At 38.5% G+C, this 18,388-nt stretch overlaps 1 protein-coding gene across 1 annotated transcript; it reads left to right on the top strand.

The window, feature by feature from the left end:
* The first annotated feature begins 15,034 nt into the window (after positions 1 to 15,034).
* Apcs (amyloid P component, serum) lies at positions 15,035 to 15,987 on the top strand. The gene is made up of 2 exons (XM_047521872.1): positions 15,035 to 15,187; positions 15,307 to 15,987. Exons 1-2 carry the CDS (start codon positions 15,124 to 15,126, stop codon positions 15,912 to 15,914), a joined length of 672 nt encoding a protein of 223 aa, XP_047377828.1. The 5' UTR covers positions 15,035 to 15,123; the 3' UTR covers positions 15,915 to 15,987.
* Positions 15,988 to 18,388: the final 2,401 nt, after the last annotated feature.

Genomic DNA, 18,388 nt, shown 5'->3' with positions numbered 1-18,388 from the left:
TTGATTTGCATTTCTCTATTTGCTAGAGATGTTAAACATTTTTCATATATTTGTTGATCAATTATGTTTCTTCTTCTGTGAAGTGTCTGTTTAATTCCTTAGCCCACTTATTGATTGGTTTTTTTTTTGATGTTAAGTTTTTGAGTTCTTTATATACCCTAGAGATTAATGCTTTATCTTAGGTGCATATGGTAAAGATTTTCTCCCAATCTGTAGGCTCTCTCTTCACATTATCATGTATAACTAATAAGGACAAATAAAATATATGATAAAAAATAATAATAAGTTCTGAAAAGGAAGTAAGTATCCAGAGGCTCTACAATATTTTATCTAAAATATTTCAATAAAAATATGAGATGTAAATTGTCAAGAAAGTGTAACACATACACAGAAAAAGAAATCAAGCAATAGAAACTGCTATTGAGGAGAGCCTGATGTTGATCTTAGCAGATAATTACTTTAAAGCAGTTGTTATTGATGTGTCTGAAGAACTGGAAAAAAAAAATCTTGAAGAGTTAAAGGAAAATATGACAAGAATGACTCAACAAAATATCAATGAAGAGAGATCATTTTATAAAAAGAACTAAAGAATAGATTTGAGCTGGCATAATAAATAATTAGCAAATTTGAAGCTATACCAAGATAATCATGCATCTGAAAACAAGAAAGAAAGAAGAATAAGTAAAAATGAACATAGCCACTAGGAATTGTAGGACACTATTAAGCAGATGAGTGTGTGCATAATTGCAGCATCAAAAAATGTGGTCATGCATTTCTCAAATTTGAGGAAAACCGTAAATCTATACAGCCAAGAATCTCAACGAACTTCCAGTAGGATAAATGCAAAGAGACTCATGCCCAAATACATCACTGTCAAATGTTAAAAGTCAAAGATAGAAAAGAAAATCTTGAAAGCAGCAAGAGGAAAAACAACTCAGTATATAGCTACAATGGAATCCCAATCAGATTAACAGCTGACTTCTCATCAGAGGCAGAAGCCGGTAGTCTCATCCTGAAAGAAAAAAACCCAAAACACATATCAATCAAGAATACTGTATTCACCAAAACTACCTTTGTAAAGAAGGTAGCTTGGTGACAAATTTCATGTGCAGTTCCTGGGTTTGATCCCCAGCACTGGAAAAACAGACAAACAAAAAAGATACAATAACCAAATTAAATATATATATTTATGTGTGTGTGTGTGTGTGTGTGTGTGTGTGTGTGTGTGTGTGTATCTATCCATATATATATGAAGAGAGGCTATGGGACAGGTAGGGCTATGACATCGGGCCTAATATTCATGTTATCAGAGTCCCAGAGAGAGGAGAAGGAGGTGAAACTAAAAAGAAGTTAGAAAACTATGATTTAATGTTACTCAAATTTTTCAAAAAACATAAATCTATAGACTCATGAACCTGAGCAAGTCATAACTAGAATAAATCAAGAAATATCCTCGCTAAAGTACGTTATAGTCAAACTTCTGAAAAAAATTTGAAATCAGTCAAAAAGAAATGTCAAAAGAATCTGAATGACAGTGGATCACTTCAGAAATCATGGAGGAATGGAGGAAGTTGCACAATATTTTTTGAATGCTGAAAGAAACAAACTGCCAACCAGAATTCTACATGTAATGAAAATAGTCCTCAGGATTGAAAGACATATTAATAGTCAGAGAAAGGAATACTAAGAGATTTTTGTGACCTATCTAAAAGGAATAGCTAAAGAAAGTTCTCTAAATTCACAGGAAAAAAAAAAAAAAAGAGGAGGACTCCTTGGAACATCCAGGAAGGAAGAAAAAACACAGTAAGTAAAAATATAGGTGAATAAAATAGACTTTTCTCTTCTTCTGAGTTTCTTCCATTATGTTTGAAAGTTGAAGCAAAAATTATAACATTGCTCAACATAGTTTTCAATGTAGGTAGGTAATTATTTAAGACATATGTTATGAATAGGGAGGGTAAAGGGACATTAGTCACAGTCACACAAACCTTCACGTCCTAAAATGACTAAAATGACATAGAACTATGCACGCACAGATGTGCACATGTACACACACAGTATCACATTTCTAGTTTTGACTTTGTACTTTGTATAATTATGTAAGAAGTAGCCATTGGGAAAATTTTAGTGAACGTATTATCCTGGCAACAGTGTACCTGTCTCATTTTTATGAGATCAGATATTACCTTGATATCAAAACCAAAGACATCATCAGAAAAGACCATATCTTCTCTGAATATAGATGCAAAAATCCTCAACAAAATAATAACAAACTGAATCCACAACAATATATACCAGGACCAAGTGGGAATCACCCCCTGAATGCAAGATTGGATTAACATTTAAAAAATCAATTAAACAATTATAACCATACCATGGAATATTTTTCAACCATTAAAAGAAATGAAGTACTGACAGAGACTACAACACTGAATGGACCTTGAAAACACGATGCAAAGTGAAAGAAGTCACACAAAAGATCACATATTGTGTGATTCCCATGTAATATGAAGTGTTCAGAAAAGGCAAATCCATTAATACAGAAAGTAGAATAGTAGTTGCTGTGGTCTGGGATTAGGGGGAAGCAAGAACTGATTTCTACTAGGTACAGTATTTCTTTTGAGGGTGATGAAAATGTTAGAAAATTAGATTCCGATAATGGTAGCACAGTTCTGCCAAGACATTAAAATCCAGTGAATATTTTTGGTATGTAAAATCTACCTCAAAAAATTGCTTTTAAAAATCACACCAAAAAATATTTCCTTGCATTCTGGGCATTTACTACAGTGGCAACATTTCCCATGAACCTCAGAATTTACTGCAGATTAGTTCCCTCCCCACAATACTACCAGGATCACTTACATCCCCACCTCCAAAACACACACACACACACACACACACACACACACACATCCTTCCGCAGAAACTGACTGAATTGAGGTCTAGTACCTTTCAAATCTTCTTTTCTAAAGACCTGGGTCTTGTGCTGGGGATCATGCATTGGTCTTCAGCTCAGGCTCACCTGTTCCACACCTCATTTCTCTCTTCTGCCAAAGGCACTTTTACCCTTACCTTATTTTTGTGTTTGCTGCAGCTATTTTATTCCATAATCGGTTTTATTATAGGTTGAGAAGTGAGAGTAGGATGAGAAGTTAGCCTAAACTACAGAGAGAGGGAAAAGAGAGCCCATGAGATTTTCTTTCCTAACCTGTTTTTTCCCCCTCATTCTTTTCACCCTGAGATAAAAAGACATGGCAAGGGAGGCAGAAGAAATGTGTCCTGGTGCTTCTAATGCTAGGAAGCACAGATATAAGGTCTTGTTCTTTGCCCAGTGTTCACCAGTACATTCATCACCTTAAGTGTATTAAGATCCTACAACTCGCGGGTACCTTATGCCAGGTACCAGACTTGCAGGGAAGGATGCCAGTATGCATTCTTTTCATCAAACCTTCTTTTTCAGGTTTCTGTGCTGGTCAGACCATTCCCTTTGGCCATCTATGCAATTCACTTCATCTGTAGAACACACATCTCCATTCTAGTGCCATCCTCTTTCCTTATGATCCCATGTAGAACTGAGTCTTGTGAACAAGTGCTCCCTTAATAGCTCCCCCACATCCTTAGGTATGTCCTATTTCAGCTTCTGGAATGTTAGTCTCATTTTTGAATGTTCATCTCTCTCTTGAGACCCTGTGTTTCTTAGGGTTCCTTATAGGTTATGTATTTGTTAAAGGTTCTATCTAGCTTAGTACTATGATTAGTACATTATAAATACTCAGCATTTATATTTTGAGTAAAATTTCTCTAATAGATAAAGAAAATGTGGTATACATACATAATGGAATATTACTCCACCATAAAGAAAAATGACTATGACATTAACAAGTAAATGAATGGATCTGGAGACTATCATGCTAAGTGAAATAAGCCAATCCCCCCAAAAAACCAAAGGTTGAATGTTTTTGCCGACATGTGGAAGCTAACCCACAATAAAGTAGGGGAGGGGAAGAAGAGAAGTTCAGTAGATTAGACAAAGGAGAAGGAAAGAAAGGGAATGGAGAGAGGAATAGGAAAGAGAGTAGAATGAATCTAACATAATTTTCTTATGTACACATATGAAAATACCTAAGTAAGCCCCACCATCATTCCCACCCACAAGAATAGGGTCCTAATTAGAATAAGATACATCCTATGCTTGTATAGTTTTATCAAAATAGATTATATTGCCTTGTAAAACTAAGAAAAACCAACAAAATAAAATTTTAAAAGATACACATTTTAAATTGGAAATTATGCTGTGATAAGTACAAAATATTATATGTATTTGCAAAGTGTTGTAGAAGAAGAGATGAAGGACCAACCAACTTTGCCTGGGGGAATTAGAGAGTAGAAGAGCAGAAAGCATTGTAGATGATGATGATGATGATGGTGGTAAAGATGATAAAGGCAACCTCTACATTTGACATCACCTATGGAGCCCACATCTTCAAATATATTTCCTATCATTCTCTTTTATATTCACTCCTCTCTAGTCCCACATGACTACCTCTCATTTCTCAAACAGTTCGGAATTTTCCTGACATAAGCCTTTGTACTGTTTTATGATCATTTTGATGAAGATATATTTATATGTATGTATATGCATATATACATACAGCACTGCAATACAAAATTTAGTTCATTCTAAATTTTCAACCAAATAAAGTTTTGCAAAACCCTATTCTAGAGTAATAGATTTTTACCTCTGGTAAGTCAGAGACATCTTTGAAAATCTGATCAGAATATGCACATATGCCTGCATGCACATTATTTTGCACACAATTTCAGAGAATTTTCAAACACATTTCAGAACCCCTAGGGAAATAGGAGCCTCAGCTTCAGAGTTACCCCTAAATGTGTGTCAGACACTGATCATCACTGACATGTTCATATCACCTATTAATGTGCCTGGTCTTTCAAATGAGAGATATGGGAAATTCTAGGAGAAGACACCCACTGTGCCTGGGACCCATGAACTCCAGAAGTCTGTTGCAGGAAGAGAAAATTACAGGTGACCAAAAATGTGCCTCAGGCTGCTTCTGTGCTTTAAAAACTATGACAAAAGTATAAGACAGAAAAATGGAAAGAACTGACCTTGGGGCTAAAATAATGAGTCACTTATTCCCAAAATATAGGAGTGTGTGAAAATAGATGCTGCTATACTGAGGGTTTTGCAGTGTATTTTCTAGCTATGTCTCACGATGGATATACATGAAATTTTTCTTAATTACACACATAACTGCCCATCCAAGGGAAAAAAATGTGTTAGATAAGGGCAGAGAAGTGCTCTTCAGAAGAAAAATTCTAGTGGGAAAAGACACATGGCAAAAATAACCTTGGTCTGCTTCACTCCACTCTACCCACCCAGCAGAAGAGTAAAAGGCATTTGGGGGACCTGATTCATTGAAAACTGCAGTTTTCACTTAAGAGGAGAGCAATCAAAGCCACTTGCCCAGAATTAGCCACCACCAACCTAAATAGTTACCATGTGGCCACTACAGAATGAGCAATTCTCAAAAGCTTTCAAGGAAGAAGAAAATAAATAGTTAAGAAGAGGACATCAAGAACGAAGGCACCATTCTTTGAGAAAAGCCACCCATCTGTTCTTCCTCTGCTCAGCTTCCAAGGCTGCAAGAATAATGTGGTTTAAAAAAAAAAATTCTGTTTTCTCCTACATAAGTAATGGGTACTCCACCTAAATATATACTATTTAAGTGGCCAGTAGGGTTGGATTCCTGGAAAAAGGACCTTTCTGCTGAAACTATTTACTTTTCAATCAGCAAATGGTAAGGAAGCCTTTTTGAAATGCCTATTAATGGCCATATAACTCAAATCATGGGACTAGGGAGAGTCTCAGGTGGTCCCTGGGATTCTTTCACTGAAGTTATTGCTGCCATCATCATTACTAGTTCTGGTCCACTCAGACAAAAGTCAAGAACCAAATGGCCAGGTGAAGTGGGAGTCAGGAGGACTTTCAATCAAAATGCTCACACATAAGAATAAGTCATCAAAGTACTCCTGGCGTGCCGCCGCCTCCAGGTAATGAGCACCCTGAGCGGAAATCCTAGCCTCTGCCTTCCTTTTAGAGCTTAAGTGGAAGAGCAGTCTACGTGTTTGAGCCAATTCACAACAAAGCTTTCTATTTGGTCCACTTGTGGTATAGAAAATGTTTGTGAGCAGGAAAAACATTGCCCTAGACTAAAGGTCTCCTGATGAAATGAGTCAACCTGTGAAGAAATTCTTCTGTCACAGTTGTATACATGGTGTCCTTGGCCTCTGTGTACTGAGACTGTAAACAGCAGAGTTCCACAGCAGAGGAATGATAGTGTAGGTCTCTGATAGGTGGCCTCTTTTGTATTTAATTCATCTAGTTGTTTATAGACAATAGTAGTCTATGGCCATACCACCCCAAATATACCCAATCCCATCTGATCATGGGAGTTAAGAAGGACCAGGTCTGATTAGTACTTGGATGGGAGATGGACAATAGTGACAGCTGTACAGAACAATGACCATCTTGAGGTCCCCAGGTCCCCAGCTGAGGCAGCTCCAAGCATGGTGAAGGTGATAAGGATTTTAATGTAGGAAATACAGACCAAGTCCATGAACATAGATGTGGTGAATAAAATACTGTTTACTTCATGGACTGTGTCATTAGAACAGGAAAGTTTCATGGTAGAAAGGATATCAAGAAGTGGGTCATTGCAGTGTCACAGAAGTGCAAGTGGAACAAGATATCATGTGGACAACTTCTATCATCAGACCAATGTGAAAGGCAGCATGCACCACTGGGACGCACACTTGTGTTCACAAAGACGCTACCCTAGGAATTTCCAGACAACCACCTAACACTTGACAAATACCAAGAAGATTGCTTGATTCTGACCTGTGAGGCTGTGTGGCACAGTAACCAATGAATATGTCTCTGAACTAGCCAGCATGCTCAGGAAAAAGGATATAGTCAAGGTGGGCAAGAGCCATTGATGACTTTTCCAAATGCAGATACAGAAGACGACATTCACAGAAGCTGGAGCTGCCCAGGAAGGTGAACTCTGTCAGCTTCTGTGAGGCTCTTTCTCTTATTCTGAAGGCTTAAGGCCGTCAGTGAAATGGGTCAATATGGAAAAACTCTTGTTCTGACATGAACTGTAAGTCATGGGTTTGCACCCAAACATGGCATAAGAAAAGGAAAAATGATAAGAGCAAAGCAAGACAGCTCTAGACAATACCTCTAAGCCACACATATAAGAAATCTGTCCCTGTTTCATCAATCATGTTTTCCCTGTCACTGTGGACTGAGAAATATATTCCCATATCCAGGTAAGGGAAATTTTCCCATCAACATACTCCAGGTACAGAGTTACACTGAGTCCCTGTCATTATATTTTTATCTTTTGCACATCTCACTCTCAGATGCTGGTGTCATGAAAGGATCATGAACAGCAAGGATATGGTTGTGACAGTGGGCTCTAATGAAAGGCAAATTTTATAAAAAAAAAATTACACTGAAAAAGAAGATGATAAAGACTGGGGCTGCAGCTTAGTGGCAGAGCACCTGCCTAGCATGGGTGGGGCACTGGGTTCCATCCTCAGCACCACATAAAAATAAAATAAAATAAAATAAAGGTATTGTGTCCATCTACAAAAAAAAATTAAAAATAAAAATAAAAAGATGGATAAAAAATGCATTTCTGGGACTGGGACTGTAGCTCAGTGGTAAAGCACTGGCCTAGCATGTGTGAGGCACTGGTTCCATCCTCAGCACCACATAAAAATAAAAAACTAAAATAAAGTTATTGTGTCCATCTATAACCAAAAATATTTTTTAAAAAACTATTTCAGTAACAAAAGCTAAATTTTATAAGGACTACAGAAAATAAGTGGCTCAAAAGGAAGTAATATAGGAATGTAAAAGGCAGAAAATGAGAAAGAGACATTGTGCTATCCCAGAGAGTAGGTTCAGTTGAATTCTGAATTTAAAGTGAGATCTTGGTGAGGTCACTTAGTCTAGATGTTTCATTGAATCCAAAAGTAGAAAATAACAAAGTTAGCAGGCATTTTCTTTTATAAACGAAGCCTGAAATTAGGAACAGAGAACTGAGATCAAGAAAAGACTCCCATGTATCAGCAGGGTCTGGAGAGTGACAAGCCAATTTGTGAAGATACCAAAATTGAGAAGGGAAGTAGAAGTCTCCTAAGTAGCCTGGAGCCTGGCATTTAGAATCTGAAAAAGGTACTGCGGTAGAAGTCAGTCACAATCTCAGGCATTGTCTCGGTCCGTTGTGTGCTGCTATAACAGAAAAGCAGAGACTAGGTAATTTGTAAATACTAAAAGTTTATTAGCGTCATGATTCTGAAGGCTGGAAAGTCCAAGATCGAGGGGCTGCATGTGGTGAGAAACTTCTTGCTGTGTTCTAACACCATAGAAGACATCACCTGCAAAACAGCAAGAAGGAGCCAAACTTGCTTTTACAACACACCCACTCTTAGAGGAATGACATTAATACAGAGTCCTCATGACCTAATCTTAATCTCTTTCTTCAAGACTCCACTTCTCAACACTGTTGCATCAGGGTAAGATTTCAGCACATAAACTCTGAGGGATACATTCAAACCACGGCATTTCACCTGGGCACCCAAAATGCATGTCCTTCTCACATGCAAAATATGTTCATTTTATTCCACTAACACTGAGTCTTAACTAGTTCCTGTGCCATCTAAAAAGTTCAAAGTCAACTACACATCCTGAGGCAAATTCCCCTTTAGCCTTTGAAATCAAAACCTGTGTTTCCCCTTTAATTACAGATTCATCTTTAAATTATTTCTTTCCCCTTTTGTTTTTTCTGTAAGCAGACAAAAGAAGAAATAAAGTACTTGCGTGCGTAGACATTTCTTATGCTAAATGATCTAGTCCATTGCTTTTAAATTCTGACTTCCTTAAAGCCCTAGAACACAGACACAATTCCATCATTTTTTTGCAACTGTATGACAAGGATGGCCTTGACTCTAGTGTTCAATTCCTTGTTCCTCAGTTTCATCTGAGATCTCATCAAATGTCATTCACTGTCAATATTTTTGCCAGTATTTTCGTCACAACCACTCACATAATCTCTAAATTCTAGACTTTCCCTCGAGTTCTTTACTTCTGATCCCTCACCAGGATGGTTCTTAATTCTCTATTGGTGGAAGTGTAGGCTCTTTCTAACCTACTCCTGCAAATTCTTCCAACCTCTAGCCATTATTCAGTTCCAAAGCTGCTTCCATATTTTCAGGTATTTGCTACAGCAACAGCCTCACTTCTCAGGATCAGTTTTCTGCCTTACTCCATTTTGTGCTGTTATAACAGAATACCACAGAACTGGATAATTTATAAATAATACTAATATATTTTACTCATGGTTCTGGAGGGTGGGAAGTCCCAGATCAAGGGGTCACATCTGGGGAAGACATCTTTGCTGCATTAAAAGATGGCTGAAGAATGGATAAAGAAACTGTGGTATATATATACAATGGAATATTACTTATCCATAAAGAATAATAAAATTATGGCATTTGCAGGCAAATGGATGAAATTGGAGAATATCATGCTAAGTGAGATAAGCCAATCTCAAAAAGCCAAAGGACGAATGATCTCGCCGATAAGCGGATGATGACACATAAAGCGGGGTGGGAGGGAGGCAAGAATGTAGGAAGGAGGGACTGAATAGGGAAAAGAGGAGTGGGAGAGGTGGGGGGAAGGAAAAAATAACAGAATGAATCAAACACCATTACCCTATGTAAATGTATGATTACACAAATGGTATGTGTAACCATATGGGAAACAAGATATATCCCATTTGTTTACAATAAAAATAAATTTAAAAAAAAGATGGCTGAAGGTTTCAGTGGCGGGTGAGCACAGCAGAGAGAGCAAGAGGTGGACAAACTCACTTTTATACAAAGCCCACTCTCACAATAGTGACATTGACATTGATTCATCTGTGAGGTTAGATCTATTCACCTCAAAGAGGTGTGTCAACAGCACCTGAAAAGTGACAGGCCAATTTGTGAAGATTCCAGAGTTGAGAAGCAGAAGTAGAAGTCTGCCAGCAGCCTGGAGCCTGGCATTTAGAGTCTGAAAAAGCTACTTGGGTAGAAAGGTCAGTCATAATCTCAGGTGGATACTGATTTTCCTCCATTGTTGGAGGAAATATTATGGAGTGAGAAACAGAGACAAAATAACCAATCTGTCAAAGAGAGACAATCTATGATCTGTGTGGGAAAAAATACACATTGGACCCTGAGTTTCCTAAGGAGAATCTGGTTTATTTTCTTTTGTTTCTTGTCAAAACCACTGAACCTTAGGAAATAGACTCCGGTCTTTTCCCCACCCCCATTATCCCCTGAAACTTGAATTCTGCCATGCCCACTTTACAAAAATTGCTCTTTCAAAGGTCACCAATGAAATTTTTATTGCAAAATCCAGCATCCGTACTACTTAGATCTCTCTGATGCATTTAATGGCACAGGACACTGCTTCCTGGAAACGCGTGCTAACTTGGTTTCCATGGCACTGCACACGGTCCTTCCTCTCCTGCCAAGCCCCAACTCTTCTCCCACCTCCAACCAATGAATGCAAATGTCCTCTCAGGTCAGTGTGTGGATTTCTGACCTTTTCCCTCCTCTTTTCCACTGAAAGAAATAATCCATCATTTCATCATCACCTAAATGTTGACTCCTCTGAAACCTATATTTCTAATCCCAAGTGGCAGTCACATATTTCAGATTCTCTACTGGCCTTTTTTTTTTTTTTTTTTGTGGGCAGGTCATATTATTTTAAATTCAGCATTTTGGGAATTGAACTTATCACCTATCTTCCATCTCCTCCAAATTAACCCACTCTCTATGATCCTAACTGCACTAGTAGCATCATACTTTTAAAAATTATATGTGCTATGGTTTGAATATGCTCCCAAATTTTATGTTTTGGAAACTTAATCCCCAAAAGAACATTCAGTGTTTTGAGAGATGGAAGCTTTAGGAGGTGATGGGTCACTCATGGGTTAATGGATTAAAAGCTTATCTTGGAAACTTTGTTATAAAAGCAGGCTCTCTCTGGCATGCTTGCTGTGTCTCACTACATTATCTCTTTTTCCATTTTATCATGTGGAGAGAAGGCTATCATCAGGTGTTGGTACCATGTTCTTGGACTCCCCAGCCTCCAGAAATGTAAGCTAAATAAACTTTTATTCTTTATAAGTTAGCCAGTCTGTGGTAATCAGTTATAGCAACAGAAAATAGATTAAGATAATATATAGTCAAAAATTTGGAGTAAATTTTAGTTAGGTTCTATATTCTACATATTTTTATTTTTAAATTCTCATCTTTTCCTTTTAATTCCTTTTCCATAAGACTCTCATCAGAATGAAATTGTGTAGCTTTGATTTTGTACAACTGCATACCAGGGTAATAATCATGATTCCGAATTCATCCAATGCCTCTAAATGCTTATAAGTAAACTTAAGATAACAGAACATACAGAAAATAACTCCTAGTACTAAAGTTCTCAGTACTAAGAACTTTACATTTTACTTCAGTGTCTTCCTTCCTGTCCAGCACTTTTAATAGTTGTTGTGACTTCTTTTCTTCCATAAACACCTCAGACCTTAGAAGATATCTTTAAGGTATTCTTTAATCCTTCCAGTGAACTTTTGTCATAGCTCACTCCCTGCCTTTTTGCAGCTCCCAGTCAGGTCCCCCTTCTGGTGTTGCCAATGCCTTCTTTCCCTTTTTTTTCTGAGGTCAAACTCAAGTTTATGCCAACTGACTGACCCAGGAGGCACACTGGTGGCCCTGCTTCTCTTCAGCATCCTGTCGTCTTTCCTCTCTTACGCTCAACCCTTCTGGAACCATCAGACAGGAACCCACCTATATCTGCATGTTCACAGGCAGGAAGGCACCCAGGAGCCTCATGGCAATAGCAGGTTTTGGTTCACCTTGAGAAACACCACTCAGTTCTGAAGACCCAGGATTTATTTCCCTATATCCTGACATTGTATAGAGAAATAATCCTTGGTTTCCAACTCGATGACTGTTGAAGCACAGTCAATTCTCTTACAAAGCCTGAAAAATATATTCCAGGGAAGGAAATAATCAGGCCCCATTTTTTCTCCCTCTTTCCCATCCCACTATGAACCCTGCTTTTTCAACCAAGATTGCTTCTTCACAGTGTCTCAACACACTTTCATGGGAAACTATCAGCCCTGGCACTTGACCCCCAACAGCAGTACAAACCTCCTTACCTCTAGTCTTTCATCCCCCAGTCCAGCTCCATGGATTCATCTCATAGCCAAAAAAAATCTTCTATATTAATATCTAAACCACTTTTTGTTGATAGAATGATAATTTGTTAATTTATGATGAAAACTAGAAGCAGCTGGTGAACCCTGTTCTGTGAATTTTATGACACTCATTAATCAACATCTGGGAATAGGAACTGCATATTCCCAGGGTTCACAATAAAGGTTACCTCCCCGCTCCTATTTATAGTGTCACCTGCTCATATTTTATCTTATTTTGCATTGCTACTAAACTTTTGCATGTAAAAAGTCCTTACCCTACCTGTGCCCTTTGATTGCACAAACATATCTAAGGTTCCTTTCACATGTTAAAAAATATCATATGAGTGATGTAAATATGAATAAGACCAAGTAACCATCTTTTGCCTAAAGGAGATAAGAGATAAATATGCTAATATTTTCAATTCAAGGCAGTTCATGGCAATACACAAAAAGACTTCAAACTGATAATAGTAGCCAACGAGATAATGTTCCATGCACTTTATGCATATCATACTTTTTCATTTATCCTCCCCCAAAGTACTGTAAGGTAGATAGTTCTATCTTTGTTTTGCAAAGAAGGAATCTGAGGTTCAGAGAGCTTTAGTGTCTTGGATGATAGTCAACCATTAATAAATGGAGACACTGGAATCCTACGCCAAGTCTTTGGTTAAGACCTTCTGAGGAGTCCAAAAGAGGCAAAATTAATGTCCTGTTGGGTCATCAACAAAGTCTTTGTTTTAGTCAGCTTCTGCACTGCTGTGACTGAAATGGCCCAACCAGAACAACTGTAGAGGAGGAAAAGTTCATTTAAGGGCTCACGGTTTCAGAATTCTCAATTCATAGACAGCTGGCTTTATTCCTCAGGTCTCAAGGTGAAGCAGAACAACATGTGAAAGAATGTGGCAGAAGGAAGCTACTCACATGATGATCAGGAAGTAGAAAGAGAGAGAGAGAGACTCTGCTCACCAGATACAAATATATATCCCAAAGCCATGCCCCTGATACCCCACCTCCTCCAGCCACACTCCACCTGCCTTCAACTACCACTCAATTAATCCCATCAAGTGCTAATTCACTGATTGATTTAAGGCTCTCATAACCCAATCATTTCCTCTCTGCACCTTCTTGCATTGTCTCACACATAACCTTTTAGGAGAAACCTCACAACCAAGCCATAAGAGGCTTCATGAAGCAGATTACTCTCAAGATTAATTTTGAAGAACAGTTAGAATTTCAAGAAATAGAGAAAGATAAGAGAGAAATGCAAGACAATTAAAGAAATAACTAGAAGTAACAAAACCATGAAAGCCAGGCATCTGTGAAGAACAACAATTAGAGGTGTTAGACTGAAGAATAGGATTTGATTCAGAGTTTACAGCCAAGCTGGAACAAGATGGGAAACAGCATGGGCTTCCAAGCAGAAGGATTAGCATTTAATTCAGGATGTAACAGGCTGTGTAACTCCAACTCCAACACCTACCCTTACTGTGCCACAAGTCAGATAAAGCTTCACAACCGTGATTCAACCTGAAAAAAAAAAACATAGAAGATAAAGGAAACTTCCCAGAGATAAGGATAATCTGAACAATAGTAGAGAAAGTTAATTACTGGTGGCAGTTATTGTGCCATTGAAAAGGTTGATCAGAAGGCCTCTACTGAGCTGAGAGAACAGAGAATGAATTAGAAGATAGACAACGCAGATTCCATAGAATTTAGTGATGAGAGAGAAGAAAAGTAGTACAGATGAAAAGGAAAACCTCAGTTTAATATCTTACAGGCAAAGCAGGTTTGAGCAGCAGCTAATATAGTGTGGCTACTTAAGTAGTAGCAGAGAGAATGGAGATGAAGGTCACAGGGATTGTGCAAGGGTCAGTCACCACTGACTTCCCAGCACCCAATGTAGTGCCTGGGAATTAGTGAATAAATATGAGTGTAATATATTGATGGAGTCATCACCAAAGATCAATTAAATACACCCTCAGTGGCCAAGAACTCAAAAGAGAAAAAAAAAAAAAACGGAAGAGATGCTGACATCTCTGCAGGTATTATGTCACCAGAAAAAGGTCAAAATGAGAAATGAGAAAATATAGGATAAGAAAGTATCATGATACACAAAAGAAGAAAAAGAGCTAAGTAACAGTGGAAAAATACTAAGCTACGAGGGGACAAAAGTCTGTACTCCAACGGTCTCTTTCCCTTTCACAAGCCTAGATATATTACTCAATATTGAGTTAATCAAGAGTAAAGGGCTATTTGGAGTCTTCAGGAGAAAACAGAATCCCAGAATGACCTACAAATGAAGATTGTTTCACAGAACTATAAAAGGCTCAGGAGCTCCTGTCACAGTACCAGGCCATCAGATAAAGGGGCCTCTAGAGAGCAGAGTTAGAGCCTTCTGATGTGGCCAACCCAGCCCCTTATCTCATCCACAACCCTGAAGCTCCACATTCAACCTCTTCCCAACAACAAAATCTGGGTCACAGGGGTTAGTGCTCTGGCAGTTACCTGTGTTTAATAAGTAACTCCCATTGATTTCACAGGCCAGGTCCTCACCCTTCCTTTCCATCAGCAGCTCTGATTGCCTGCACCAGGAGGAGGGCCTGGAAAGTCACTCACACATCATTGGTGCTCTCCATTCCCCATTGTCACCCAAAGTGCTCATAAAGCCTGCGGTCTAGGAATGTGAGTCTCAGGAGCTACGTGGACAGCCACCGTGCTCTCTGCTACCTTTGTCACTGCAGCTGCTGCCCCACTTCAGGCCAAGGACATGGACAAGCTGTTGTTTTGTGTCTCTGTCCTCACCAACCTCCTGGGAGCCTTCGCTCAGACAGGTAGGGAGGTCAAGGGGAATTGTTCAAGGAGCCTGAGATGAGAAAAGAAGTTGAATATGGGATAATTTTCCCCTGAATTTATGGTGAAAAGTCATTGCATTTCTTCTTTTATCTCACAGACCTCAGTGGAAAGGTATTTGTGTTCCCCAGAGAATCTTCTAGTGATTATGTGAATTTGATCACACAGCTGAAGAAGCCTCTGCAGAACTTGACCTTGTGTTTGCGAGCCTATAGTGACCTTTCCCGCCCCTACAGCCTCTTCTCCTACAACGCTCAGGGCAAGGATAATGAACTACTAATTTATAAAGAAAAAGTTGGACAGTATAGTCTATATATTGGACGGAGCAAAGTCACAGGCAAAGTGTTTGAAGACTTCCCTGCCCCAGTACACATCTGTACCAGCTGGGAGTCCTCCTCAGGCATTGCTGAATTTTGGATCAATGGGAAACCTTTGGTGAAAAAGGGTCTGAGGCAGGGATACTCAGTGGAACCTCACACCAAGATTGTCCTGGGACAGGAGCAGGATTCCTTTGGAGGTGGTTTTGATAGGAGCCAGTCCTTTGTGGGTGAGATCGGAGATTTGTACATGTGGGACTCTGTGCTGTCTCCAGAAGAGATCCAGTTTGTGTATCAGGGTTCCTCTCTCAATTCTAATATCCTGAACTGGAGGGCTCTAAACTTCGAAGTAAATGGTTATGTTGTCATCAAGCCCCTGGTGTGGGCCTGACCCTATACCTGTCGCTTTTTGAATTTCCTATCTACATATTTGTCTAATAAAAAAATGTATTATGCCACTTGCATTTGTCTAGTGCTTGTCAGAGTCTTTGGTCTATTTTTTTTGGTAACTGCCATTTCATCATCCAGAAAAATCAAGTTGTAAGGTATGGAGAGAGAAAGCTTTAAGTAACTAGGAAGATACAACACAAAGCCAGAGCACTCAGTGAGCCAGGGTGGGGGTTTGGGGAAGAAGAGGCAACATGTACAAATTACCAAATAATTATTTTAATAGCAATTCAAAATATGTGTAGAATTGTAATAGAAATCTTTGTATTTGTTTTTCCAACTACCAATCAATAGAAAAGAGATCTGAGGTTGCTACAGGGAGACAAGTATAAAGAGATAAGTAAGCAATAGTTGAGAACTTGACAGCAAGTAATGAGCTAGAGGAGAAGAACTAGAATAGGAATGAAAACTAAAAATGCAAAAGAAACCGGGATCATTTTGTGTATAGACAAACGTGCCTTTCTGTCTCAAAAACCCCAGTGGTATTATTCAGGGCTTGCTTTTCATAATGCTGCACTGATATGATCAAGAACAAATTATACTACGAACATTGCTCACATGAATCCTCTGTTTCAAATCCTTCCACCGATCCCTATTTCTCACAGGATGTAATTTAAACCTCTTAAGGTGACTGTACCCTCCATTTCCCGGGCTGCTCACATTTCTGTGTACATTTCAGATACGACTCAGTCCAACAAGTAGCATACTAATTATAACACTCCAAAATAATTGTCAGATGCTGTTAGTAGTAATTATTTTGTGATTATAAAAAGGATGGAGCACAGGATGGAGAATGTCTGGCATATTCTCAAAAGATATGAGTTGCCTTCCCAGAGAAGCAAAGACCTTGGAAGAAGTTCGACTTCATAAGGGCAAAAAGACAGTCCTTACCTACACATAATAGTAATGAAGCCAAGGGAAATCAAAAAAATAAAATCCAGGACAGCTTACAAATGACAAGCAGTGGACACTTCAAATCCTAAGGCCATTCGTCTGAAATGGACAAAGAGGCAGGCAACAGACCAAGAAAGTAGGGGAGGGTCTGGGAACTTCTAGAATGGGATCAGGACACAGAGGAACAGGTAGAACCTGGGAATATTTGATATTCAGAACATGGACTTAGTTAGACAGGAACTTCAGCAATACAGGAAATTATTAGTTTCTAATTGCCATTCCATAAGCTAAAGTTTGCTTTATGTTTCTTAAGACTAATTACCTTTCTTTCCACAAATGTGCATTGTGAGTACTAGAAAGACCATCTATTCTTGCCTAACATGTTTGCATCAAGAACATGTGAACATGTTGCTTGCCCTAACATTGTATAAGCACTCAACAGTAGAATGTTTTAGTTCAACAATCCCCTCTGCCAAGGAACCTAAAACAAATTTCAGGAATGAAGCCAGTATACTCAATAGTAGCATCTATTTGTTCAATTATTTATTGAGTCACTATTCTATTCCAGGAACTATGCCAGGCACTGAAAATATTATATTGGGTGAAATAATCGTGGTGCTTGCCTTTTTTTGGAGTTTATATTCTAATAAGTCTGTGTCGTCTAAAAATGGATTTCCCTAACAGTAATCAGCCTGTGCTGTAATCCATTCCTCACATCTCTAGGATTTTCTTCTATCACAGGTTGATATCCTCCTACTTCCCCTCCCAATTCCATCTGAGGTAGAGGCATAGTTTATTCTTTCTTTTTCTTGTTGTCTTTTCTTTTTCGTTATTATTGTATTTATTAATACATGCTAATTGTACAAACTGATGAGTTCCCTGTGATATTTCCATCCATATCAACCGTGTCCAGTCGCCCTTCTTCCACTCTCAAGCCCCTGCCCCAACATCTTTCCTAGTCCTCCTAATTTCTTTCAGTTCCCCCCCTCACCTTTCTCCATTTCTAGTATCTATTATTCCATTCCATATTTCTACAAGGTTCACTTATTGTTTCCTTAAAAAAGTGAGAACATGTGGTATTTGTTTTTCAGTGTCTGTTTCACCGTTCACTCATCAAAATGTTTTCCAGTTGAATCCGTGTTCCAGCAAATGACAGAATTTCATTTTTCTTTATGGACAAGTGGTACACCCCTGTGTGAATATATCATGTTTTCTTTATCCACTTATCTGTTGGAGGGCGCTTGGGTGATTCCCATGGTTTGGTTTATTGTGAATCATGCTGTAATGAACACAGAGGTACAAGTAAGTATCTTTTTGGTATAAAGAGTTCAACTCCTTTGGATATATATACAATTGTGGAATTAGTGGGTCATATGGTAGTTTTAGTTTTAGTTTCTTGAGGAATCACCATGCTGTTTTCCATAATGACTATACTAATTTACATTCCCAGGAGTAACTAAGGGTTCTCTTTTCTCTCCAGCATTTATTTCTTGTCTTTTTAATGATGGCCATTCTAAATAACTC

The sequence above is a fragment of the Sciurus carolinensis genome, chromosome 1, assembly GCF_902686445.1.
Source record: "Sciurus carolinensis chromosome 1, mSciCar1.2, whole genome shotgun sequence".
Taxonomy (NCBI): domain Eukaryota; kingdom Metazoa; phylum Chordata; class Mammalia; order Rodentia; family Sciuridae; genus Sciurus; species Sciurus carolinensis.
The sequence above is the reverse complement of the archived record's forward strand: the minus strand, read 5'-3'. Positions and strand labels throughout refer to the sequence as shown.

What these genes read in the sequence shown, in the direction of transcription:
- Apcs (XM_047521872.1), top strand. Translation starts at nt 15,124, where the DNA reads ATGGACAAGCTGTTGTTTTGTGTCTCTGTCCTCACCAACCTCCTGGGA. An exon ending in GGGAGCCTTCGCTCAGACAG is followed by an intron (nt 15,188 to 15,306) that starts GTAGGGAGGTCA and finishes TTTATCTCACAG; the next exon opens with ACCTCAGTGGAAAGGTATTT.